This window comes from Cannabis sativa, chromosome 3 (assembly GCF_029168945.1).
Source record: "Cannabis sativa cultivar Pink pepper isolate KNU-18-1 chromosome 3, ASM2916894v1, whole genome shotgun sequence".
Classification (NCBI taxonomy): Eukaryota; Viridiplantae; Streptophyta; class Magnoliopsida; order Rosales; family Cannabaceae; genus Cannabis; species Cannabis sativa.
The window spans coordinates 45,994,666-46,022,511 of NC_083603.1; the positions used below are offsets into that span (position 1 = coordinate 45,994,666).

The 27,846-nt window shown below is 30.6% G+C and overlaps 4 protein-coding genes and 1 pseudogene across 5 annotated transcripts; 3 read left to right on the forward strand and 2 right to left on the reverse strand.

Moving 5' to 3' along the window:
* Window positions 1–9,348: 9,348 nt before the first annotated feature.
* LOC133036106 (uncharacterized) lies at window positions 9,349–10,662 on the forward strand. The gene has a single exon (XM_061112592.1). It carries the CDS (start codon window positions 9,349–9,351, stop codon window positions 10,660–10,662), a length of 1,314 nt encoding a protein of 437 aa, XP_060968575.1.
* Window positions 10,663–11,302: 640 nt separating this feature from the next.
* LOC115719185 (serine/threonine-protein kinase STY13-like) lies at window positions 11,303–13,656 on the reverse strand (annotated as a pseudogene).
* Window positions 13,657–16,483: 2,827 nt separating this feature from the next.
* On the forward strand, window positions 16,484–16,888 carry LOC133036107 (agamous-like MADS-box protein AGL103). The gene has a single exon (XM_061112593.1). It carries the CDS (start codon window positions 16,484–16,486, stop codon window positions 16,886–16,888), a length of 405 nt encoding a protein of 134 aa, XP_060968576.1.
* A 3,220-nt stretch (window positions 16,889–20,108) lies between these two features.
* Window positions 20,109–22,579, forward strand: LOC133035390 (L-type lectin-domain containing receptor kinase S.1). Its single transcript, XM_061111258.1, has one exon. The coding sequence runs from the start codon at window positions 20,365–20,367 to the stop codon at window positions 22,405–22,407; it is 2,043 nt and encodes a 680-aa protein (XP_060967241.1). The 5' UTR covers window positions 20,109–20,364; the 3' UTR covers window positions 22,408–22,579.
* Window positions 22,580–23,497: 918 nt separating this feature from the next.
* Window positions 23,498–26,669, reverse strand: LOC133035767 (ferric reduction oxidase 8, mitochondrial). Of its 2 annotated transcripts, XM_061111969.1 has the most exons (8): window positions 26,439–26,669; window positions 26,246–26,336; window positions 25,963–26,148; window positions 25,639–25,876; window positions 25,233–25,560; window positions 24,879–25,137; window positions 24,102–24,793; window positions 23,498–24,025 (listed from the first exon to the last, which is right to left on the reverse strand). In XM_061111969.1, exons 1-8 carry the CDS (start codon window positions 26,593–26,595, stop codon window positions 23,844–23,846), a joined length of 2,133 nt encoding a protein of 710 aa, XP_060967952.1. In that variant the 5' UTR covers window positions 26,596–26,669; the 3' UTR covers window positions 23,498–23,843. The 2 variants fall into 2 exon arrangements, with proteins under 2 accessions (XP_060967952.1, XP_060967953.1); XM_061111970.1 differs by lacking the exon at window positions 25,963–26,148 and having other exon boundaries at window positions 26,439–26,658.
* Between the last annotated feature and the right edge of the window lie 1,177 nt (window positions 26,670–27,846).

Below are 27,846 nucleotides of genomic sequence, written 5' to 3' on the forward strand. Positions count from 1 at the left end.
ATTTTTAAAGAACTATTTAAATTTGTTGGGATTATTTGTTCTTTTTAAATAAGTTTCTTCATAGATAAAAATAATTAGACCCCATGGTATAATTATGTTTTATTATTTCATATTTAACTAAAAAAAAATTAAAAAAAAATCAAGAAATAAAAATTATAAATTCTTTTATAATTTTTAATTTTTTATTATTATTTTTATACAAAAATACGAACAGTTACTATGAACTCTACCATAAGCAAAGTTAATATACTTAGAATCTCTCTAACTTCAGGTTTCCAGAAGCTGCTTCACAGAAGATAGATGTTGTCTAGAAGAGAGTTCCAGGAAGTTCAGTTTGTTCCCCGGATAGAGATTTCAGGAAAACTAGTCTTCCTTCACGAAAGGAGTCTTGGAAGGCTAGCTGTTCCCCGGATAAAAGCTTCAGGGAAGCTAGTCATCCTCCAAGAAAGGGAGTTGGAAGGCTAGTTGTTTCCTCGATAGAGGCTTTAGAGAAGCTAGTCGTCCTTTGGGAAAAAGAGTCGTGGAAGCCTATTTGATCCCAGATCTAAGCCTCAGGGAAGCCTTTTCTCATCCTTCCAAGAACACGCCTCGCTTAGTTTAGGAAGTGTGTTCTCACATTAAGAGTAACTTTGTAATTGCATGTTGACGTGGAGATCTCAATTATCGGAGTTTGTTAAGGTGTAACAAATTTAACTGAAATCAATTACAAACGACCAACTTAAGGATCTCATCTTCAACGTCTATAAATACTCTCATAAACACGAAGAACAACACACAAGGCGAAGGAGAGAAAGAGTACTCTTTACTAGAGCATGAATTCTCCTCAAGTTAGAGAGAGAAGCTCAAGAGGTTAGAGAGAGAGAGAGAGAGAGAGAGAGAGAGAGAGAGAGAGAGAGAGAGAGAGAGAGAGAGAGAGAGAGAGAGAGAGAGAGAGAGAGAGAGAGAGAGAGAGATAGTTATTCTTTGTGTGTTCTCTACAAGAGAATGAGGAGAAACAATTTGTAAAGAGAGAGGTTATAGAGATTATCTGTCAACGAATGTGACATGAAATCTCCAACACCTCTGTAATTGTTCAAGCTTGGATATAGTGAAAGGAGCTAAACTTTCTGAGAATAGCTCACAAGGACGTAGCCTAAAGATTGGGGTGAACCTTGTCAAAAATTTATGTGTTTGATCTCTATACTATCTTCTACCCTATTTTTTTGTCATTTTAATTTTTTATTCTAATTTCGCATTAATCTGTTTGATTTGTATCTTGAGTTGTGTGAGGAATTCAAGTTAGAACCCAACACGGACTGTTCATATTTTTATATTTTTTTCTGTTTATTTTATTGTTGTTTTCTTATTATTTATATTTTTTTATGTTGATTTGATGTTGTTTTTTATAGAATATTATAAGGGAAATTTGATTTTCTATACTTAGAAAATCTTAAAATTTTTTCCCTAAACCAAAAATTTAAAACCTAAAAAAACTATACCTTTTTTTTCAAAACCCCAAAAATACCCCCCTCACAATATTCTCTCTCTCTCTGCATCATCTCTCTCTCTCTCTCTCTATCTCACCCCAACCGCCCACCCTCACCCGAACCACCCTCACCCACGAAAACCCTCACCCACGATCAACCCCAACCCGAACCACCCTCACCCACGGTCGTCGACCACCCTCACCAACGATCAACCCCAACCCGAACCACCCTCACCCACGAAAACCAACCCCAACCCGAACGACGGTCGAAGCCCAGTTCACCGCCGGTCCCACGAATCCCAGGCCCCCCATCACCGGTGGTCGAAGCCCACGAATCCCAGGCCCCCTCTTCACCGCCGGTCCATCAAATCGAAAGCAAAAAAAAAAAAAGGAAAAAAAGCCCCAGGTCCGATGGTCGGACCATGGGGTCCGATGGGGTCCGACCAATCGGACCCATCGGACCCATGGTCCGACCATCGGACCCCCTCTCTCTAAGTCTCTCTCAAATCGAATGAAGAAGGAAAAAAAAAAAAAAAACCAGGTCCGATGGTCGGACCATGGGGTCCGATTGGTCGGACCCCATCGGACCCCATGGTCCGACCATCGGACCTGGGGTGTGGGATGCCGAGATAGAGAGAGAAAGAGAGATGCTGTGAGAGTTTGAAGGTATTTTTGGGGTTTTGAAAAAAAATGTATAGTTTTTTTAGGGTTTAAATTATGGGAAAAAAACAGAAAAATACAAAAAAGGAAAAAAAATTACAAAAATACTTTGGGCCGGCCCATTAAACATTTATACAGTCCACATATAAATATTTACAAAAATACCACATGCACTAAGTCTTCAGCTGTACAGAGCGAACCATGAAGGTGAAAATACCGCGATCGTTTCAAAACTGGAAAACAACCAAAATGAAACCAAAACGATAAAAATATAACTATTAATTCTGGCGAAATAAACTGGAAAAGAAGACCTGCAATGATCTAAACAGAAAATGACGAAAAAAAATCAAAAAAACTGTATGATGTGAAAATTTTAAAAAAAACCTCATGAATAATACATGTACGTTATATACAGTTGCATTTTGATTGATTACTGGTTTCCAATATAAATATATTTTTTTAGAAACACAATAAGAAGAGTAAATTCGAATTAAGGTACAACCAGTTACGTATAAGTCTGTTTATTTTTTGTTTTGGTTGCCTTATAGTTGCATTATCGTTTTATTACAGTTTATATATTATGCATAAATTTAATTTGACGGGGACCAAAAAATAGTAGTTATAATGAAATAGTTGCATATTAGTTTTATAATGAAATAACATATGCAAGTAGCAAAACTATAATAAAACTACTAAACAACTGTATACAAACTAAAATACAGGAAAACTCTTTGAACATCAACATCCATGATAAATCTCATTGTTACCCATTGATGATATAAAAATGGACAAGAAACAACTAGACAAAAAACATATTTAAAAAAAATACGTACAGAAGGTGTTTACACTATTAAAAAACTATTAAAAAACTATTAAAAAATGAGAAATAATTAAATGAAGAAACTGAAATGAAAAACAATAAAACATCTGAAAAAACAAAAACAGAAAAAAAAAAACAAAAAAAAACAGAAATTAAGACTAAACAAACGAAAATGAAAAACTCATAAAAAGAACAAATAAATTAAACTAAAAAATAAAAGCCCTAAAAAACTAAACAAAACTAAAAGAAATGTTAAAATGAAAAACCTAAAATAGTAAAATCGATAAACACAAAACACAATAATGTCAAATATGAAAAAAATTTCAAAAAGGGGGGAAACGAAAAAGAAACCGAAAACAAACCTGAGATCGAAGACCAGCTCCATCTTAATCATTTTTTGAGCATCATCTTGATGAATTTTTTCCTGAGCGTCATCTTAATCATTACAGTTATGGGATTCGGTAATGGGAGTTGAAAAAAAATTAAAGAACAAAAAGAAGAGGGAAATCGAGTTGGGATTGTGGAGGGGGAAGTGTTTAGCTATGGAGGTTAATATTTAAAAAAAAAAAAAAACTGAAAAAGAAATGAAAAATAAAAAGAAAAAAGAAGAGAAAAAAAAAAAGAGAGAAATGATATATAGAAAGATTGATGTGGTACATCAATCTCACGTGTCAATCAAGAAAGCATTTATTGTGTGTGCATGTGGTACAAATGTAAAAAATTAAAAGAAAATGGTATAAATGTTTGGGTAACCGTGTAGTGGTTTTTTGGTAATAAAATTAATATTTTGTATTTTTAATGTAAAAATTTCTTAAATTATTGGTTTAGGAATTTTTTTTTAAGATTTTCTAAGTATAGAAAATCAAATTTCCCTATTATAAATTGTAATTAAAAAAAATTGACCATATAAATATTAAAATTTTGGCAAAAATAATGCTTTGGGTAAATTATTTGGAACTATTACTATTACTAAATAGTATCTTCTAAATTATTTTACAAATACCATATAATCGCACATCAATGGCACTTTATTATTTAGTTTAAATTTAAAAGATCCATTTTCTTTTCTTCTTCTTTTCTTTTATTTTTTTTCTTATCAATAATTAATAAAAAAAAAATTAGTTTATTTTTTATTTATTAATCATTAATAAAAAATTATTTTAAATAAAATAGTAGAATAAACAAAAATTTTATCACTGAACTATAATCACTACTTGATGGTATCTCTAATCTTTTTAGGTTATTTCAAATTCTCCAAGGATATTAAAACTATCAAAATGTACCATTTTTTCAAAAAAATTGGAACCAACCACAACTTTGCAATTAAATAATAATTCAAGTAGCACAATTCTATAATAATGAAAGTTAATTTTCTACGTTAACTTTTTCGGACAAACTGATACAATTTAACAGTGGTAATAATTCAATGAGAATTTAAAACAACGCAAAAAATTTGGGTAAGTAGACATGATTAAGTAGTAGTAATATAATTCAAATAGGGTGTAGCCATACTAGCATTAATGCACTAATCCCATTACAACTCCAGTACAATTAAGCATGTTAGACGAGAATAGTACTAAAATATATGACCTCTTTGTTGCACCCCTAAAATTTAAATTAACCAGTGTTTTGGTAATATTGGACAAATATTGTATTTAATAATAATAATAATAATAATAATAATAATAATAATAATAATAATGAAAATTGTAGAAAAGCTCTAAAAAGTTTATTTTGATGCAGATAAATTTTCAATCACAAAAAATAATGGTAATAGTCCCCAAGCTCGAAATTCTTGTAAGTCTGTTGGTCATGTTTTTAACAGATTCGTTAATTCATCCTTAAAATATCACTGTGTTGATATTAAATCGCGGCATAAATCTCTAAAAAATTCATTTTGATGCAGATAAGTTCTTAATCTCAAAAAATTGTGACAACACCCCCAAACTCAAAATTCTTGTTAGTCTGTAGGTACCTAATTTAACTGTTCTATTTGTTGTTCTAAAAAACACCACGTGTTAATTTTTTATTGGTTCAAACTATAATTTAATTGAAATTAATTTAAAATAAACAAATAAATAAATAAATTATTTTAAAACTAATTAATTAATATTTTTTTTTATCTTTTATGTTTTTTTATCTTTCTTTCTAGTTCACTCCTAGTCCAACATCCCCATCTATTCTACTAAAACTCTCCAATTTGTATTAGCAAGAGGGGTCACTCTAAAAAGAAAATCTAAGTAAAATTTGAACCAAAGAAGCTAAGATAAGAAAAGTAGCCACCAAAACCCACCATCCTACCAAAGATGGGGACTTGTAGAATAGATTCAGGGAGAGGATTGAAGTAAGGTGCAGCTATTTAAGGTTTTTGGGGTTTGTTTGTTTGTTTGTTTTTTTTTTTTTGGTTACTTAATTGCTTTTGTGGATTCTCTGCATGGAATCGTGGGATGGGACGAGGAAGAAAGTAGAGATAAAGGAATTACACTTGTCGGGAGCAAGTCTCCACCACCGAGAAGGGGTGGGTGGCGAATAGTAAAAGTTTTTTTTTTTTATATATATATATATAATATTTTTAATCTTTAATAAAAGGAAATGTTTTTAATATTTTTTTATTATTCAAATAATTTTTATGTTGTGAACTAATAAATTTTTGACACGTGAAAATGTTAAGATCTACAAATGAAGTCGTTAAATTAAGTACCTACGGACTAACAAGAATGTCGAGCTTAAAGACTATAACTAAAAAATTTTGAGATTAAGACTTATCTGTATTAAAGTAAATTTTTTGGGGACTTATGTTGTAATTTAGTACCAACACAAGATATTTAAGGAGGAATTAATAGATCTGTTAAAAAGAAGACTAATAGATTTACAAGAATCTCGAGCATGGAGACTATTATCACTATTTTTTGAGGTTGGAGGTTTATCTATATCAAAGTGATTTTTTTAGAAATTTTTACTGCAATTTTTTTTAATAATAGATGAAAATATATTGGGAAATTTTACAATGCACCCCCTTAAAATGGATACATTGATGCACCCTTATCTGTTTTAGCACCCGAAATAATTTTTTAGTCAAATTTTTTCTCATGGTCATGTACGTTATAGTTATTTAAGACATCTTGTAAAATTTTAAGAAAGTTGGAAAGTTTAACACGTCAAAAACTACGTTCAAACAGTGGATTGCACGCGTGATTATTTTATTTTATACGCGTGTAAAATAAACTGTTTGAACATTATTTTCTATATTGTAAATTATTCAGAATTTCTCAAAATTTTGTAAGTTATCTTGAATAGTTATAACGTACATGAATATGAAAAAAAATTAGATTAAGAAAATTTTATGAATGCCGAAAAGAGTATATCAGTACATCTTTTTTAAGGAGTGCATTGTAGAATCACGTAAATATATTAATTTATAATAATAATAATAATAATAATAATAATAATAATAATAATAATAAGAGTATTCTCGTTAAAAAGGTTTGAATATTTGATGATATTTGTATTTTTAAGGGGAAAGGAACAACATGGTTAATTGTACTTCTTTGTGCAATACGTTGTATATAGTTCTTTTTCCTTAAATAATTTAAGTTTACTAAATCCAAGTAATTTAACTTAAGAATAAATGCATTTTGACATTGATTGTGGGAATGGCACACCGTGCAAGCTCATATTCCTTGAAACTTTCATTGTGTTGACTAATCACAGTCAAATAGTCAATGGCCAACCATAAGAGAATGAAGTTCTATAATTCATAATTCTTCTAAAAGATTTTGTGGAATCTTCTTTCCATATTTAAGAAAATAAAACTATAGGTTTGTTTTATATATAACATTCTACCTTTACTATCTTTAGTGGAAATACAAAATTTAATTTTAAAGCTTATCATTTGTCTTTTTAAATATTCAATTTACAAGCATGTTTCAATACACTTAATTTTGTATTGATTATAATAATTATAAAATACCAAATATATTCTTAAAAAACGAATAAATTTTAAAATATTGATCAAAACTCAAAATAAAATTCTTATTTTATTATTTTAAAAAATGAGTGAACACCTCGTGGATACGTACTGATTATATATAAATATTTTATATAAAATATAAATACATATAATGGAAGTAATATTTATACACTAAAATAATACAAAAATTTGTGAAAGGCCGTAAAAAAATTAAATATTGTATTTTGCAAAAAAAAAAAAAAATTATAATTCAGTTATTCTAATCTTTGTTAAAGTAGATTTTTATTTTGTAAAAGTGAACAAAGGAATACCTCAAATTTAATTTAGTTAATTTTTCTTTAAGCATAACTTACTCAGGACTTATAAAGTGAAATCAGGATATTATTTAGCTACCTTCCTTGCTGATATTGATTATATATGTCCTCATCCACCTCTCAATCTCAATGGTGGAAATTGTTTTGATCCTTGCAACTGCCTCCATTGCATGGAGGGTGATATATTGTAACGCCCTATTAGTTTAGACGCGTTACAATACTTTTTTTAAAAAAGAAATTATTGTACAAATCTTTGTTAATCAAAGAATTTTTTGAATTTTTTTTTTATAATTAACATTACTATATAATCAAAATACAAGGTTTACAATATCCCAACGACTAATAAAATCAATCAAATCAAACCAAGTCTACATAGACACATAAAATATTATATTAACATAAAATAGATATCCGCACTTGTGCGGATTGAAATGAATTGGAAAATTTAAAATCCGTACTTATGCGAATTAGATATTAATTGACATGTAAAAGTAACTGATCTAATCTAATCCACGCATTTTTATAAAAAAAAATTTATAAATTATAAATAATATTTTAATGTAAACAAAATAGTAATTTAAAAGTCTAATACTTATAATACAATTACATTTCAAAACTTAATAGATTAAATGTATATTCTATTCTTATATATAATTTTTTTCTACATGCAATTTAAAATAAAAGTAAATATTTCTTTATACATATAATTTTTTTTTTCCTTTAAATTTGTTATTTGTTATTTTATTTATTTTAATGTGTTGTTGGAGACATAAAATAATTATAATATTATTTTATTTTGTTACTAGTTTTGTAAAAAAAATTTAGTTTTTTCATAAATATTAAATAATCTAATATTAAAAAGTAACCAATCTAAAATAACCGATCCAATCTACACTTTTGCACTTAGTGCAAATTAGATTGGATCCAAAAAATAAAATCCGCACTTAGTGCAAATTGGATGCACTATAAGTAAAATAGTGTGAGTTGGATTGAATAAACACCCGTAAGTGAAATCAGTAATGATATAATAAAAAGTTTCCATTATTGCTAAAACTTATGTTGGTCATCAAACCAGAGCAACCACTCCAATTAAGTTGTAATTTCAAAAAATTCTTTGAAAAAGAATAAAGCAAAAGAGCATGAGCTATTGAAGAACTAACAAACTCTGTTTCCAGTATCATAACTGAAATTTGTATAAATTAAGCTTAGCAATAAGTATCTAACCTTAACAAACATTTTCTCAAACACTTGGTAGGTGACAATAATATTAAGTAAGAAAAAACAAACTAAGATACATACCAACAATGAAGCATCATCCTCTTGGAAAATTAGAAGTGAAATCAGATTAATTTCAACCACCAATCGATGCCTGAGCCACCACGACCACCGTCACTCTCAGTCTTTCTCCGACAGTTTTTCACTCTGGAATTTGTGGCAAATGAACAGTGGTCCTTAACATCTTGGAACCAAAAAAAAAAAAAAAACTAATCTTAACATCTTGGAACAATCTTCTCCCATGGCCATGCAACAAAAAAATTCAACAGTTTACAACAATTCCATGTTCAATATAAGAAACTCTTGTCAATTGGTTAGAAATAGATGAAAGGAAAGAAACGACCAAGCAATTATTTGATTTAAAGTTTTTGGTCCAATTCTGTTTAATTTTATTGATGGGTGCTTAAAGTAAACGTAAATTTGGGATACAATTTGATAAATATTAAATTTTTAGGGCACCAATATTTAAAGACATGTCAAAATTGTAAACATTGGTAAAATTAAACCGAATCGAAGGAACCTGAAAAAGTTTTAAATGTCAAATTTAGAAGAAAAAAATCGTAATTAACCAAAAATTAATTATGAATTATTAAGGTATCAAAACAAACAAACCCAATAAAATGAATTCAAAGCAGTACAATTCTAACTCTCATAAGTACTAAACACAGACGAAAATTAAGAAGCACACACATACACACACATATATATTTATATAACACGTACCTAGCTAGTAATAAATATACAAGTACAACATGAAACTTTTTGGTGTGTGAACCAAAGATCAAGTGACTCTTTTCTTTGGAAGAGTATCTTGGGCACGAGAGAGGTGATTCTTCGAGGTTCTATGGCAGTTGCTGCTTCAGGAAATTCAATAAATTTCTGGAAACAGCCTTGGATTCCTTGGATGGAATATAGGGAATTTCGTGAGCTGATGCAACAGCTTCAAACCCAAAGGTATACCATAAGAAGCCTGGCAGATGTCTCGGTAGGAAATGAATGGAATGCGGAGATGATTCTTCAGATCTTTGGTCAAGAACTTGGGGGGAGGATCCTTCACATCCCTAGAATTCCTCGGCCGTTTACTGATCAAGTTTATTGGAAGAATAACCAGAATGGTAAGTTTACAGTCAAATCCGCCTACGTGGTGGATCAGGATTGGAGATTTGGTCCAGTCCGTAGCATCTGGAAGTGGATTTGGAATGGGAAGATTCATCCTAGGATATCGATTTTCCTTTGGAGAATCTTGAATGAAGCAATTCCAACTAGGGACCGACTGCCTTTTGTTGTCAACAAAGATTGCAGCCTTTGTGGAATGGAAGGAGAAACTGCTCTGCATCTTTTCAGAAATTGTGGCTTTGCAAAGGCCTTATGGTTGGGAAGTTTGTATCCTTTGAGGATAGACTATATCCCAGGGGACTCTATGGCAAGTTATTTGGAGAACTTAATCTCAATACTCCCTAATGTCAATAGAGATGACTTTGTTAACTACTTTGGATGTATGTGCATTGAGATTTGGAACCAGAGAAATGCTCTTTGCATTCGATCTGTTTTAGCAGTTCCTGCAACAGCTCTACTCAATGTAGGAAAGGCTCTAAGGGATTTTAAGATGTTGGTGGATGAGCCTTTTGAGGTGACTGATGAATTATCTTCTATTCCTGAAGGAAATTACCATCAGAACCTAGATTACAAGTTCTGCAAAGAGAAAGTCCTGTTTGTTTTCTTCACTGACGCTTCTTGGGATAAGGGGGAGGCCGGCCTTGCTGCCATAAGGATAAATCTCCTTAATGGAACCTGGTCTGTCAAAGCTCGAAGATCAAAAGCTGCCTCAGTTCTGGAGGCTGAGGTTAGAGCAATTGAAATGGCGATGCAGTGGGCAATCGCAGATGGCTGTCAAGAAGTCCTCATTCTCTCAGACTCCAAAACAGCCGTGATTGCTTTTGATTCCAAAGTTGGGTGTCCAGATTGGAAGATTGCCAATTTGTTTTTTTCAGTTTTTAATTTATCTAGAAGGTTGTTAGTGTGTAAGTTTATCTTTATTAATCGTAGTTTAAACGCTGAGGCGGATGGTATAGCCAAGAAGGCTAGGTTTTCTAGTGTTTATGATGTTCTGTACCAAGGGGAGGGAGTACCCCCTGTTATTCCCATCCTTTTTCTTTAGTTAATGAACCTTGAGTTCTTTCAAAAAAAACACCTCATACAATATCATCCAAATAACCCAATCCATCGATCATCATCAAACTCTGCCACACTTAGAGAAAGTAGTACCACATAAACCACAGCAATTCCAAAACTCAAAATCCCATTTCCACTAAGACAAAGGACACCACTTACAGCAGAAGCATCTTTAAGCAAAGCAGCCAAAGGGCAATTGAATTTTTCAAAAGACAAATATCAAATACTCATTAATAAAATAATGAGGACAAATACTATCTACAAGAGACGACAAGAGTTATTGCAATATAACTCAATATTGAATTTGGTTGCCATGACAGAGTTCAGAGAGGATTAAAGGTATACCATTAGTAAACTGGGGCAGAAAAACTCTAAAAGTACACTACTGTTGACACAAAATTTCATATGTTATGATAATTGTATCTATACTTTTCATAATTAACTCGGTCAAACCAGAAACTAATGTATTTATGTTCGGGAATTTCAAACCCAAAGTTTCAAAACAAGAAAATCATCAGAGAATGATCAAAAGCTTCAATTCCTAAATAAAATTCACAGAAAGTAGCTTTAAGTACTTGTAAAAGAGACCAAAAGACATTCAAAGCAATCATCAATCCAAAAATCTCAAAGTTAAAAAAAAGCCTCCTGAATCTAATTAGGTGAATCTTCTCTAATTCAAAGGCCATAAAATAAATTCCTTTTATAATAGTTAAAAAACTCAAAAGGAAAGAGCTAAGAAACATAACTCATTGCAGAGAGTCATCTAACCTTCCAAATGACTATAAAGAATCCTGAAAAGACATCTAGAATTATGGACCCTTCTTTCAAAAACACTAGGCCTCAATTCTAGCTCTAAACTACCTAATTTTCCTAAACAAGAATTGAAAGAAAGAATCACGGCCCGCGAGGAGTGCCAAAACAGAAACAACCAGGAGCGCGGTCTTCAGGTATCATGCCACCACCTTTCCTTGTATCAATTGCTTCTAGCAGCTTAACTACATCAGCCATGTCAGAACATTTCTCTGGATTTGCATCCCAACATTATTTCATGATCCTTGCATAAGATTTCGAACATCATCCTGGGATTTCAGGTCGCTGATTCTGCCATTTTGCAATAAATGTTTTTGAGTCATTAGTACATAGAAAGATAAAAAAAAAAAAAAAAAAAAAAACATGTCATTTTTTTATGTCACACAAAAAACTAATGACTTAGAGAGCGTGTAGCATAAGAACAAACCTGTAGAACTATTGCAGATGACATCTCAGCAAAATTCATATTAGGATAAGCCATGGCACAGCAGTAGATTTCCCATAAGCATATACCAAAACTATAAACATCACACTTTCTATTGTATGGTTTGCCATCAATCACCAGCACAAGTTTTCTTTTTAGACTTAACTTTGTTCATGAAAAAAAACAAACAAACAAAGGAAAAAAAACAAAAAATAAACTAATAAAATTTCAATTAGTACCTCTGGTGCCATGTAGCCAAGTGTACCAGTTTCTCCAGTCATATCATTAGGATTCTGAGCTTCAACTCGAGCAACACCAAAATCAGCAATTTTAAGAGTTCTATGAGTGTCTAACAACATATTTTCGGTTTTTACATCGCGGTGTATGATACTTTTTGAATGAAGGTAACTTAGACTGCAAACATAAGAAGCAAAAGAAATACTAATGTTAAGAACCAAACAGAACTGAAGAAGTAAGAAGTGATCATAACTAAAACTAACCCTCTAGCCATATTCAAAGCATACAAAGTACTGTGCTGTAATCACCTGTAATCTTCTCAAAGTAGAGTTTGTTATTTGGTAAAACCTATTAGACTTTGTTATTTTTAATGGGCTTTAGTGACTCACCTCTATATTTATAGAAAGCTTATTATCTTGAGTGGTGACTAAGTAATGAACATATATCCTATTTCCTATTTATTACTGTTTGAAATATATTATGAGTGGTGACTAAGTAATTAACCGTCAGCAAAAAAAAATTAGCCGTTGCAGTTAGCAAAAAGAAATTAGTTGTTGCAACAATATATATAATGTTGGGATTTATTACTGCTAGAAATATATTAGGAGTGGTGACTAAGTAATTAACTGTTGCAGTGGCAAAAAAAAAAATAGCCGTTGCAATTAGCAAAAAGAATTTAGCCGTTGCAAACAAGATATATATAATGTTGGGATTTTACCAAAATTTACAGCTTTTTATCTCAAAGCAACTTCAAAAACAGATTTCACCAAAAGAAATTAGCCGTTAGTCCTAGACAGATATATATATAGCTCATTAGTTCATGTAAAAGAAATTATTCATGTAAAAGAAAGACAAAAGAGAGATCAAAGTTGTAAAAGATCAAATTTTTTGGGTGAACTCCGAGATCAAAGTTGGTGTTCTTCTCCTACTTTCATCCTACTTTCATCACGGTTTGTATTCTTTCATCTCACTCTTATTTTTCTGATATTTGTATTTGTGTGTGTTTGTGTTCTTGTGTTTCGGTTTATTTTTCGGTTCGTTACTGCCATTAGAATAAAAAAGAAAAACAGTTACAAAATTAGTGTTTTCGGCTGTAGCAAGAAATAGGAAAAAGAAGAAAAGAAAAATATTAGAAGAACCCTAGCTGCCATTAAAGGAGAAAAAGAAGAAGCTTGAAGAATTTTTGAAACCTAGGAACCCTATTGTGTTCTTGAGAGAAGAAGAAGAAAACCCTAACCCTAGAATTTTGTTGTGCTGCTGCAGTGCCGTTAGAGAGAAGAAGACATTTGAAAAAGTTTGAATTTTTGGTGAAGTAATACTGTGACTGCCGTGTGTGTAGTGATTTAGGGTTTAAATACATCTTTTGGGGTTTGATTTAGTTTCTTCTTGGGTTGAAACTTGTTGGGCTTAAGCTGGTTGTTATTGGGATGAAACTTGTTGGGCTGAAGCTGGTTGTTATTGGGCCGAAACTTGAGAAGGAAATGAAGAGTGTCATTCTTGCTAGGCTGACCGAAATATGGGATTTTGTAAAAAAGTTACAAAAATATGGCATTTATAGGTTTGCCACCCTTCTATGGTATTTTTTCACATTTAAGACTTTTTATGGTATTTGATATGCCATATTTTTGTAAACCTATTATCCAAACCCATATTTCATGTTTTTGTTTCTAACTTAATTAGTTTTATTTTTTTTTAGTTTATTTTACATTTACATTTTAGGGTTTTTTTCAATTTGAAAAATTTACACCAAATACTATTTTTTTTTTTCAAACATAACATTTATAATTTCAGTTGCTAACTTTTTTCTTTCTTTCTCTTCTCTCTCTCTAATTTTCTTTTTTCTTTTTTTTTTCTAATTCTCTTTGTGTCTCTCTTTTTTTTTTAATTTTTTTTCTCAAACTATTTTATTTTCTCTTTTTATATATATTATATGTAATATAATTAGTGTACATTTTTATATCTCATTTTTTTTTACAGAAATTAAACTGGTTTTTTTTTTTATTTAAACTACTATAGGTTTTTTTTTGTTAAAAACTAATTATGTTATTAAAATCAGCAGAAAAAAAAACCAGTTTTATCAACATCATCATGAAAAAAAAATAATATAAAAAATAATAATCTAAAAAGAATACAAACTTTAAAAACTAGTTTCATCAACATTGAAAGAGACTAATAATTTCATTAAAAGAATAAAAAAAAATAGTTTCATCAACAAGATAATGAAAAAAATTACAATCTAAAAGCGATACTAACTTTAAAAACTAATTTCATCAATATTAAAAGAAACTAATTATTTCATTAAAAGAGGCAAAAAAAAAAAAAAATACTTTCATCAATAACATAATGAAAAATACATAATGCCTAATAACTAAACTTTTACAAACGATACTAAATTTAAAAACCAGTTTTGAACATATAAATTTTATATCAATACCTAATAACCAATTTTCTAACTTTATTTTTTATTTTGGCATTTAATTTGCTTGCTCAAAAAATAGAATTGATTTAAACATACATTATGTAGCAAATATAACAAAGAGAAAAAGAAATTAAAATCAAAGAGAAAAAAAGAAACAAAGAAAATTAAAGAAACAAAAATGCAATAAAAATCATAAAGAATAACAAAAAAAAAACAGTGGAATGTGAGAAACCAGTTAGTAAAACAACCAAAATAAAAACAAACAAATAAAAACCAGTTTCTTGAAATAATCAAATAAAAAATTGAAACTTAAAACTCAATTATGAACAACAATAAAAAAACCAGTTATGAAAACTAGTTACTTAAAAAAAACCAGTTATGAAAATAATAAAATAATATGTGTGTTTTAAAATAAAATAAAATTTTTTGCTCAAATATCATACAATAATAAAAGTGGTTTTAAACAAACTAAAAAAAATACAATAATATCATAAAAATGAAGCAACCCCATTACAGAACAGTTAAAACCTGTGAAAACCAGTTTTGATGCTATAAAAAATCTTAACAAAATATTAATGTTAATTATAAAGGTAACTGAAACCAGTTTCATCAGACAATCAAATAAAAAAAAATACACACACACAAAAATACAAAAAAAAAAAAATACTAATCACAAATATAATCAAAACAACACACCATGCATACAATTGTTAAAAACAAAATATAAGTGTAAGTTTCGAACCTAGAAACAAAATAATAAAAAAGTAACTTAAAATAAAAATTTGTAATAACATAATGAAACTATTTTTTTATTCTTTTAGTGAAATTATTAGTTTTCTTTCAATATTGATGAAACTGATTTTTAAAGTTTGTATTATTTTTAGATTATATTTTTTATATTATTTTTTTTCAGGATGATGTTGATGAAACTGATTTTTTTTTTCTGCTGCTTTTAATGAAATAATTAGTTTTTAACAAAAAAAAAACAGTATTTTAAATAAAAAAATATGTTTAATTTCTGTAAAAAGAAAAAAGACAACATCTACAGTTGAGATCATTTTTTTTTATTTATTTTAGTGTTTTATTTTTTTTTTTAAAAAAAGAAATAAAATAAAAAGAAACACAAATTTAAAGTTTTTCATGGCATTCCTCATGACTTTTTCCCATATTTGTAAGTTTTTTTTGAAAATATGTCATATTTAGGGTAATTAAGTTTTTATGCCATATATATCAAAACATATATTCATTTTCCCATATTTTTGTAAATAGTCCTTGGAGAGAGGGTTGACTCTTTGAAGAGGAAATTATACTCTATACCTTTTTTTATATTATCCTCTTTTATTTTTACCTTCTTTTTTAAAGTCTATCATTTTTACCTCTTTTTTTAAATATTGTACCAATTTTGCCTCTGTCACTTCAATATACTCTCTATGTGACTCTCTTATATCAGGGTATTTTGGGTACAATACATATAAAAAGAGGTATGTTTCAAATAAATATAAAATTAGAGATAAATTTGATTAATTGATCAATAAAAGGGGCATTTTTCAACTTACCCCCCCCATTGAATGTCACATTGTTTTGTTAATTGGGTTCTTTGTTTTTGGGCTTGAAATATTGCAACTGTTATTCTTAATAATACTAATTAATTTTGTGGATGCATAAAATAATCAAATTAGAAAAATACCATTTTTACAATTCTTGTATTAATTTGTGTCTTTAAATTTGTGTTGGGATAAAAAGCTGTGGTAAATATCCAACATATAAGAATACATTTACTATCTCCTACTTACTCTAATCGGATTACTTATCTTGAACTACTATACTCATTTTATGTAGATAACTCTCTCCAAAATAAAACTGGAGAATGATAAGGTTTTTCTTTAGAGAAAAACTACGTTGAAGAGAAAAGCAAGAATGCTTACTGATTTGTGCAATTCTAAGGTGTGCTTAGTAATCTATGATCCCAAAGGCAATCTAGATGTGTGGCCTGAGGACTCCACGGAAGCTCATTCTATCATCAATAACTACTACACCAAATTAGAGTCTAAGAAGAGAAAGAATAATGAAGTGTGTCTCTCTAATGTGTTGGAGAAAAAGTTGAGAAAACTTGAAGAAAAAGTTAGTTGTACTATTACTACTACTTCTACTGTTAATGGGGCTTCATCAGTACCCTTGATTTGGGATGAAAAATTAGCTGTTTTATCCAAAAATTCGTTGATGGATATGGCACAATGCATAAAGGCTAAGATTATAGTTTTGGATGAGAAGATTGACATGGTTAAAGGAAAAGACCAAGCAATTTTACAAACCCTACTATGAAGATTCTGCTTTGCTCAACACAAAAAGCCAAGAATTTCCAATCCCCTTCAGTGCAGCTGCTCACACTTCCAACAATTTTCTGTGCAGCCAAGTGGAATTTGACATTCCATAATCTATCATTGGTTTTCAGTAATATACTATATATTATTTTTCAATTTTCATTCATATAACAATTTTTAATTTTCAGATTTTCATTGTTTGTGAAATTTATATTAAAAATGATATCTGGAATATATACTAATACATATGTTTGATGTTTTCAATTTGCAATTATCTGAAAATATTGATATAGTTCATTATTCATCAACAAAAAAACAAAAAAGAGTCGAACGGATCTAAGTTTGTAAACAACACAGTATATATATTAGATTATCTTCTGAAAAAGGCTGCTTTCCTAGCTATTCCTAAGGAGGCATCTTTCCAAAGAAAAAAAAAACTATATATATTTGACATGCACATTTTGAGTTAGCTAAGAGAGTCTTGTCTTTAGATTTTATTTATTACGTTATGCAGCTTTTCATACACAGTAAAACTCCAGTCTCACAAATAGACATTCAATTGGGCTACTCAATTAGAAAACTGAACTATAGTTTGATTATAATTCTTAAAAACTATGAAATAATAATTATTAAAATTAAAAGTTGAAGAAAAGGGCATCACCAATTTGAAATTGTAATGTATAATATAGAAAATGATCGTTCCATAATTAATATATTAAGCCATGTAGCCGTCCAAATGGTACACACGACCCAATGAAAATTATATAAATAAAGTAATGTGAAAAACGAGTTTTTGGTCAAAACCACAGCTTATAAGAAAGCCATTTAATATTATTCTAACCATTATCAATTGAGCATTGCTATTAGGCACCAGTGGTGCCTAGCACCTTTGCGACATGTCGCGTTGCGATTAGCTAGCGATACTCCCTAAAAACTATTATATTAAATTATATGGAACCCGATACTTAGTTGTACGAATAGCGATATTGACACATAGGAAGGTGGTAGGCACCACTGGTGCCCTTTATCATTTCTCATTATCAATTGGTGTTCACATTTACACTATCGATCCAAGATATTAAATTCTTATTGTAGTAAAAGGGACCACATTCCTTCTTATTATTGGAAATTTTATTTTTAAATTGTGAGCAAAATACTACAAGTTGTTTATTAAATTTTATCCCAAGTTTAATTCTTCCCTTTCTTGATGTCAAATAAATAAATAATAAAAAGGAAAAGAAATAAATAAACAAAGCTTCTCTTGAATCTTAAATAGGTTTTGGATTTTTTGTATGATACTATTACACTATTTACCATTTTAATTTGTTTAAAATTTAAATGCAAACATAACAGTCTACTTTTTTTTTTGAAACAGAATTTAACATTCTCTACTTTATATTATATCCTTTGTATTTTTATTAAGCCAAAAAAAAAAAAAAAATTGTATCCTCTGTATTAATATATCAATAGCTAATACATTAGGACAAAAAGAAATGAAAAATTGATGATTTTTATTTGGTAACTATTATCATAAATTTATGTGTTGTTATTTTATATGTTAGAAATAATTATTTATTCATCTGAAAAAAGGCAAAGTATGTCAAAAAAAAAAAAAAATGACATTGATTAATTTTTTTGAATGGAGAAAGACATTGATTATTAGTGCAAGGCTACATAATTATTTCATACCCGGTGTTGTATTTCATATTAAATTAGATTGCACTATATTATATTAAACTAGGGAACTAAGCCGCGCTTCGCGCGGGTTCGACCTCACTTTTATAATTCTTTTAATTATTTTAATGTAATTTTTTACATTTTATTTAAAATATAATTTAAAATAAATAATATTCATTAGCGTTTAGCTTACTATAAATTAGGCAACAATAAAATAATAGAGCTGTAAAATGTAAATACATGTTGCTTTTGAGGTCTAAAAAACCACTTAAAAGATGAGTATATTGAATTGTATGATTTCTTTTTATTATAGATTATAAAAAATGTAATTATTTTAAAAAAATTAAAAAAAAATACCGATTTATGTATTTATTGAGAAAGTATAGCAAAAAAATTTATAGCCTCTGTCCCAATATTGAGAGAAAAAAGAAAAAAATAAATACACCACAATAAATTAAAAGTGTTTATTATTTTTATTGAACTTTAAACATTAATCATATATTAAACTAACAATATAGGAGAAAATTAAAGTAAAAATATAAAAAATCAATAAAAATAATAATTATTTAAGAATGAAAGGTCAAATAAATAAAGAAAAAAAAAACATGGATAAAAAGGTCACTCTACTCACTCTATCCTTCTTTTTAATTTTTTTATTTTAATTAATTGAATTATTTTTACCACTAATTAAAGAAAAATTACATAAAATAAATATGAAAGTATGATTATTTTTTTCTACTGGATATTTTTCTTCTAATTTGTTTATGAACTATCAAAATATAATAATTTAGAAGAATAATTATAAAAATATTCAATCCAAGAAAATATAGAATAATAATATTAAGAAGGAGAGAAAATTATATTTCTATTTTGTGCATTAAAATTGTAAAAAGTAAATATAGCTGTATAAAGAAAAACTTTTAAAAAAACCTTAAGTATATATTTTTTAAAATTCTACTACATTTATTACTAATTTATTTGTGCATTTTATAATCTAAAAATACCACAAAATATTAAAAAAAAAAAAAAAATTACAATCTTATTGGATAGATGATTTATATATTATATTTTTATATAATATTATATAAAATTTTAATTTATATCAAATTATTATTTATAAAAATTAGGGGAATTATCCTATATATTATTTTTTTTAATTTTTTTTTTAAATTTACGGTTTGAATTTCTAAAGTGGTTGCAACGGTAGTTACAGTAAGGATTTCTGTACGATTTTTTATTGCAATTTAAGTTGCAGCGAGTTGCAATAAGAGTTTTTATGCCTAATTCCGTAAAAATACAAAAAAAAAAATATTTTAAAGTGTAAAAATGAAAAAATCCCTAAAAATTAATACTACATAAAATATAATTTAATAATATACTATGTAAGTATGTAGTGTAATATGTCTTCCGAGAAGAATCCTAAATGATCTCGTATAAACTATCCTATGTTAGTATGTTATATATAATTGAGTAAAATTTTGATTTACTAACTTATCCTATGTTAGAAAATGAGTATTTAGGCTTAATGGAAATTATGGAATGTCTCTTTCATAATTCACTTATTAGAAAAAAAATGTCATATTTTCTCATTTTCTTAAAACAAACAATTTTGTTTATGATAATATCTATTATTTCTACCTAATGAGGACGATCAAAAGTAATTATTAACATGAAAATAAAAGAGCCAAAAATGTCATAAAAACGAAACCATATTAGAAAAACCATTAGTAAACCTCTTCCTTCCTTCTACAATGGATAACTGAGCTTTGACCAAACTCATCGCCGCTGGAGAGTAACACAATGATTCTCCGCCACTCCCTTCACATGACAACCTTCCTCATCATCATCATCATCCTCTTCATTCTCTCACCAACTTTCGCCCTCAATTTCCTCTTTAACTCATTCGCCGGCACCTCAAACTCCACCAACGTCACCTTAGTCAACGATGCCCATTTCGACTCATCGGTGATTCGGTTAACTAATGAAACCCTCATCGACCAGTTTTCCGTCGGCCGAGCTTTCTACCCATCTAAAATCACCATGAGAAGAAGCTCAAACTCAAACTCTTCCTCTGTTTCTTCTTTCTCCACCTCTTTTGTCTTTTCTGTTTTGCCAGTTATAAGCTCCAGCCCTGGCTTTGGTCTCTGCTTCGTCCTCACCAATTACACCTCACCTCCCGGCGCCATCGCCAGTCAGTACTTCGGTCTATTCACCAACGCTACGGTGAGAACACCAGCTCCCCTGTTAGCCATTAAGTTCGATACGGGTCGGAATCCGGAATTCGGTGACCTGGATGGGAACCACATCGGAATCAATCTCAACAGTATTGAATCAGAGACGTGGAACCCCGCCGGATATTACAACTCAACTGGATCCTTCGTCCCAGTTCCAATGCGAGATGGGAGAAACATCAGAGCTTGGATCGAATTCGATGGCACCAATTTCGAAATCAACGTCACTGTTGCTCCCATTGGAGTTCCTCGTCCGGTTAAACCTACACTCACTTACAGAGACAGGAACATAGCGAATTTCATCTCCGATGAAATGTTTATTGGGTTTTCGGCTTCGATAACGCAATGGATCGAAGCGCAGAGGATTTTAGCTTGGAGCTTTAGCGACACAGGAGTTTTGAGAGAGATCAACACGACGAATTTGCCGGTCTTTCTTGTACCGGAGTCATCTTCGTCGCTTTCTCCCGGGAAAATTTCTGGGATTGTAATCGGTTGTGCTGCTTTTGTAGCGATTTGTTCAATCGGGGTTTTCTGGTATTGGCGGAAGAGCAAGCTGAAAGACAAAGAAGAAGATGACGATATTGAAGATTGGGAACTCGAGTATTGGCCTCACCGATTCACATACGAAGAACTTGATGAAGCCACCGAAAGCTTTTCCGACAATCAACTTCTGGGCGCAGGCGGGTTCGGGAAAGTTTACAAAGGAACTTTACCAAACGAAACCCAAATCGCGGTTAAATGCGTGAACCACGATTCAAAACAAGGGTTGAGAGAATTCATGGCTGAAATTTCAAGCATGGGAAGGCTTCAACACAAGAACTTAGTCAAAATGCGAGGATGGTGTAGAAAAGGGAACCAACTCATGCTCGTATATGATTTCATGCCCAATGGTAGCCTTAACCAATGGATTTTCGACAAGCCCAAGAAGCTTCTGGGCTGGGAACAACGGCGGCGGGTGTTAGCAGATGTTGCCGAGGGCCTAAACTACCTCCACCATGGCTGGGATCAAGTTGTGGTTCACAGAGACATTAAGTCGAGCAACATATTGCTCGACTCAGATATGCGTGGCCGGCTCGGCGATTTTGGGCTAGCGAAGCTTTACCAACACGGCGAGGTCCCAAACACGACTCGGGTCGTTGGGACTTTGGGTTACCTGGCACCGGAGCTGGCCACAGTAGCGGCGCCGACTTCGGCGAGTGACGTATATGGGTTCGGTGTGGTTGTTCTTGAAGTTTCTTGTGGGAGGAAGCCGATTGAGTTTGGGGCGGCGGCGGAGGAGGAGGTGGTGTTGATCGATTGGGTGAGGGATTTGTACTTGGAAGGTAAGGTTGTTGAAGCGGCGGATAAGAGGGTTAGTGGAGAGTATGAAGAGGCGGAGATGGAGGTGATTTTGAAGCTTGGTTTGGCTTGTTGCCACCCTGATCCTCAGCGCCGCCCAAGCATGAAAGAGGTGGTGGCTGTGCTTGTTGGGGAGCAAACGACAACGACGGCACCGGTAGAAGTGTTGTCGTTTTTGGTTGGAGGTGATGATAGTAGAGCTGTCGTTGATAGTGGTGAAGATAATGAATCGCCGGAGGTGGCTTTGGCTCCATCTCCTTCACCGGTTCTGTAAATATATATTTTATTAATTTATTATTATTATTATTATTATTGGTCTCATTTTATTTAAATTTTAACTTTACAGGTATATTTAATGGTTAGCTTCATAATTATATTTTTGCTTTTCTAGGATACCACTTTGATGAAATTCTAAATGAATTGCTTTACTGCTTTTGTTTCTCTCATATCATTACATTTTTCTTTCCCATTAACACATTGTTTATGATAGATATATTTCACGATGAAAATTGTTATTAAGAAAAAGTAGTGTTTCATCTGAAAATAAAGATAGAAATTTCTATTTTTCTATTTATTATTATTTAAGTTTGTAACTACAAGTTACTGGTTTGCAAATTGCATTATATTTGTTTGGGATTATTTCATAAATCCCAAAAATAATAAAAAAAATTAAAAAAAATAAAATTTTAAATATTTTTATGATTATATTTACAAAAAATATAATCTTTTAATGAATTTTTATATTATATTCTTATTAATTTGTTTAATATAATTTAATATAATAATTTTTGAGAAATATCGTCAATTGTAAAGTGACATATTAGACACTATTAATACTCAATAGGAATACTCGTAGCACTGACTGTTATTGTGCCTAATAGCAGACATTGGATACTCCCCTAATAGCAAAAGAAATATATTGAAAATTATAAGATAAATGTATAGACTTTTATATAGTTTTACAACTATTGTATAAATTTTTTTTAATAAAAAATATTTAGAATTTTTTTTTTAAAAAAATATTTAGATATCATTTAAAAAAATATATATATTTTATAAGTAAATTAGAAATTATTTAAAAAAAATTAATTTTGAAAAATCTTTTTTAGAAACAATAAATCCTAACTTATTTTAAAAAATGTTTTATATTAAAAGAATTTATTTTATTTTTTATCAAACAATATCCCTTTTCTATGGCAGCCATTAGAGAACATAATAAACAGCCTAATATGAAAACAAGAGAAAAGATTGTAATTTGATGTTGATGTGGCCTAAAAATATATAATATGATTTCGACATGTGTACGCATCTATGAGTACCCATGTAGATTTTTCGTCCAGGAATAATAGTCAAAGCCCATGTTATAGATAAACTGAGTAAGTCTTTAAATAAACCTTAACCATCTGCTACAGCTTTCCAAATAGTTTAGATAAATACACCCAGATTTTGTGGTCACAAATCCATAATTAATTGAAACTTTAGCTGTAATTAGATTTAGAGCTGACCTTTTGAAAAGAAAAAAAAAAGCCTATTTTTATTATATTACACGACATTGACCAATTACATGTTAAATTCATATTTTATAAGCTTATCTTATAAACAATATATTATATTAGTCTTAGTTTATAGAGATTTGTATCTACCAATCAAACCTGTGCTCTTCATATATTTATATATATACATATTAGTGTATATGTATAGCCAGGCCAATCAGAGAGTGAAATTGAGGGAGTGGAAGCTGAAGCTTGTTTTCTTCTGAGGACCACTCTTGAAACATTGAGAGTTATGGCTACATAGTAATGCTGCCACTGACTCTTTCATTTTCTCAGGTCCACATACCAGGACTCCAATATCAGATCCACCAGTCTCAGTTGGGAATTTTTCCAATATTTCTGCACCATATAAGTAAGAACAGTTCATAAAAAATAGTTGAAATGAAATTAAAAGTTGGGGTAAGAAAACAGAAACCTTGAAACTTAGGCCTTCCTGTAAAATGAATCTCATGTTTCTCAGTAGCAAATCCTAATTCAGCTTCACTGGAACTTGGTTGCCATGATTTGACATGTTTTTCTGAAGTTTGGATTGTTTCTTTGCTAAGTTTTTTCCCTCTTACTACAAGTGCAACTAAAGTACTGCAAATTATTGCTATGACAAAAGAAGATAATATGATTATATCTGCAACCCAAGATGGACTCTTCTCTTTTGATGATGCCTTGGTTTTCTGGTTAGGAATAAAAATGTGGCTGAAACATATGAGAAAGGCAAGAAATACAATAGAGGAAAGTCCAGCTATGGCAGCCATCCAAAGAAAAGATTCAAGTCCATGTATTGCATAGCTTGAACTATCTGTACCGAAATCGACTGTTTCGCCTTGTGTAAACTCATTTAGTAGTTCTTTTACTGTTGTAACTGATTGTTTTTCTTGAGTCACAAATACCTTTAACTTGAGATGAAACTGTTCATCTGATTGGTTTAGAATAAGGTCTGAAATTGAGCTCAACAAACAAATATCTTGGGACTTTTTAGCTATGAATATGAGTTGTATTCTTGTGGGGTACTGATTGTAGTTCCCACTTTGCCAAGCTGAAGTGATTTCTTGCATGATGCTCAGAAATGGAGTTATCCCAACTCCTCCAGCAATCAGAAGCAAACTGTCATACCTGCAAAGGATCAAAAAAACAACAATCTTAAACTAAGCTATGTGTAGAACAAATGTTGTTGACATGAAAAATTCAAGTGAAGAACCTAAGGAAATCTGTTGAGGAAGCTCCATAAGGGCCTTCAACTGCAATTGGTATGGTTTTCATCTTATTAAAACCTGATTTTAGCTCTGTATTTATCAAGTTGTATAGAGAACTTGTCCATGATCCTTGACATCTTATAAGAAGAGACATTGTGTGGTCATCAACACTTGAGCTTGAAGTTATACTAAAAGAGTGCCACTGAAATTTTGATATACTTGGTATCTTCACAAAGATTACACTTGTTGGAGTATACTTTAGATCTGAAATCAATACAAATTATACAAAACAAAGCTTTGAAAACCAAGTCAAAAATGTTCTTTATGCTATCTTTCAGTGTTGAAGTAAAATTTCTTACTTGGGTGTTTAGGTAGAACAAGTTCTAAAGCTTTGCTGGGGAAGATTTTTGCAGAAAGAATACATGTTTCCGGTCTTGATTGTACAAGGCGAAGTAGTTTATCAATGCCAAAGAGAAAAATTCCAGGAAAAACAGTGTAGAAGTGGCGGTCTCCGGCATGAAATAAGAAAAATACAAGGAAGACTAGGTAGAGATGGTGTGTGTAGTAGAAGATTTCAAACTTTTTCCTTCTTATTTGAGGAAGTGCTGTTATCCATATGACTAAACCAGTAACAAGACTAATCTCCCCAGCTAAGTATATCCTGCCTGTTCTTTGCCATTTTCCTATCTGTTTACAAAATGTACATTGAAAAAAACTACAAGTTTTCACATTGTCAAAGTACAAAAGAAAATGAGTGAATTATACCTCTTCCTGAATGTGGTGGCTTACTCCCCAAATGAACAATGTACTTGCCCCATGAAGAAAGGCAAAAGCTATCATAGCAGTTCCAAGCCAGATATGATATCTCACTGAAGCCTCAAATTGGATACCAATTAACCTGAACAAGGCTAACCCTCTTAATATAGGAAGGAGAAGTAGAGCTAGGCACACTTCTGCTAACAAACCGAATCGAGTCGCCACCCTCAAGTACTGCAGTTGCCATCTGAGACATAATCAAAAGCAACATTTTTGGTGAAACTCTTCAGGGGTTATAAGTATTTTTTATTGCAGAACATATTGATTACTCACAACTTCAATTTGAGTGATTTTACTGGCATTAGCTTCTTGAAATCGTTTGATATTCGAGCATAAAAAGTCCATACTAAGAGGAGGATAAAGAGGGAGGCTGCTAAGATTTCCAGAGCAGTTAGAGTGCCCAAAAGGGTGTTCACAACCACTGGATTTGAGGCACCAGGAAATGCCTTTCTCCTTAGTCTAAAATTCCAAATTGAGCAAATAAGTAAGGTTTGAAAAATTGGCAAATGTTTCAAGTTGGTAATTGATATAGTTTCAAACAACATATTCATATTACCTTCTGGGCTTCCTTTGCTGAACATTCAAGTAGACAGATCCAACTATAGCCAGAGCAATAACAGGAAATGTGAACACAACAAAGTTAAGTCCTGCAAAATATCAACAACAGTGTTTCATCACAGCTCTGAAAAGTAAGTACCTATAAAAGTAAAAGAAAAAACTGAGTGAATGAAAAGGTCAATGTTAAATACCATAATATCCAAAGACAGTAGGCCTTAATCTATCTTCAGCTTCTTTCCAGTTCTTTGTCCACATCTGTGTAGGCTTCAAAATCCAAAGGGAAACCCAACAAGCACATATTACAATCATCAAAACTTTCAAAACAGTAAGAAGAGCAGTTTCAGCCATATTTGGTACTATTGCCAGAGAAAGAGAAAGAGTTTTTTCTTTCTTTAAATTCTTTTCTAGTACAGAACGGATTTTATATAAATTTTAATAGTTTCTTGAGAAAGAAAGGTTGACAGTTGACACCACTCAGGTGACATCAAATGTTGGCCCACCACGATTTCAAAAGTGCCTATCAATTACATCATAGTGCAAACTCCAATATATATATATATATATATATGAAATGTTGGGTTGATTGTGGATCAAAATCTAAACAACTCCATTTTCAAAACCTTCTATTATCATTTTGAGATATTTGCGGAAAAATTACTCAAAAAAATTTAGTTTGTAACTAGCAAAAACGCAATAATGGATTGTAATCCTATCACTCTAAACCGTTGAGTAATAATATATGCACACAAATCACTTATTATAAGCTTTTTCCATTATGTATTTGTGTATACATACAAGTTGCTATCATTTCAGTATTATGTATACTTTTTCATTTTTTTTTCTTTCTCTTACTCAATACATAGGGCCCAGTCTAAGATATTGGAATTCTGGTCCATCCTACTAGGAATCATATTTTTCCAATTATTCCCTTTGTGTCTTGATCATATATTCAGAACCAATTTATTGCAAATTTTGTACTCTAAAATGAAAAACATTCCAACTAAGTATCAATGTTATTCAAGATCATTAGAAATGGGTTTTACAATTGGTTAATTCATAATAGTTTATTAAATTTAAATATGTAAGATTCCAATAAAATACCCTAAAAAACTTTGCAATAAAATTTTAATATCCTAAAAGAAAATTCTAAAATCATCAAATTTCGTCCAATTTGGTGGTTCTTGTTGATATAACTAATATTCATAAAAAAGAAGAAAAGCTAATATAATATGGAGGATAATTCCAAAAATAATTAATCTCATTTAATGGCATGGAATCCAGCTAATAAAGGAGCCACGTATAACTAGCAATCAGTACTGGCATGATGAGTTTTTTCTGATTCTTCGAGCAATCAGTATTAAGCATTAAGTACTAACTAAGTTGACTTTGCTTTGTATTCTTCTAATTTGCTATAATTTTTCTTGAATATATTACACACACACGTTTTTTAAACATAGGTTAATCTAAAAATCAATATATCATCAAGATTATTAAGATTTATAACAACAACCACTCAATGAGGGAGATGAAAACTTTTGGGAGAATAATCATGGACAAGTTTTTTAAGATATATAGTTCACTCAAAGTGGGAGGAACAGT

Bases quoted from the DNA above. Each gene is read 5' to 3' on its own strand.
- LOC133036106 (XM_061112592.1), top strand. From the start codon at position 9,349: ATGGCAGTTGCTGCTTCAGGAAATTCAATAAATTTCTGGAAACAGCCT.
- LOC133036107 (XM_061112593.1), top strand. From the start codon at position 16,484: ATGCTTACTGATTTGTGCAATTCTAAGGTGTGCTTAGTAATCTATGAT.
- LOC133035390 (XM_061111258.1), top strand. From the start codon at position 20,365: ATGATTCTCCGCCACTCCCTTCACATGACAACCTTCCTCATCATCATC.
- LOC133035767 (XM_061111969.1), bottom strand. From the start codon at position 26,595: ATGGCTGAAACTGCTCTTCTTACTGTTTTGAAAGTTTTGATGATTGTA. The intron at 26,337-26,438 runs GTATTTAACATT...GATATTTTGCAG, and splicing joins TACTGTCTTTGGATATTATG to GACTTAACTTTGTTGTGTTC. The intron at 25,561-25,638 runs GTATAATTCACT...TTTTGTAAACAG, and splicing joins GCCACCACATTCAGGAAGAG to ATAGGAAAATGGCAAAGAAC.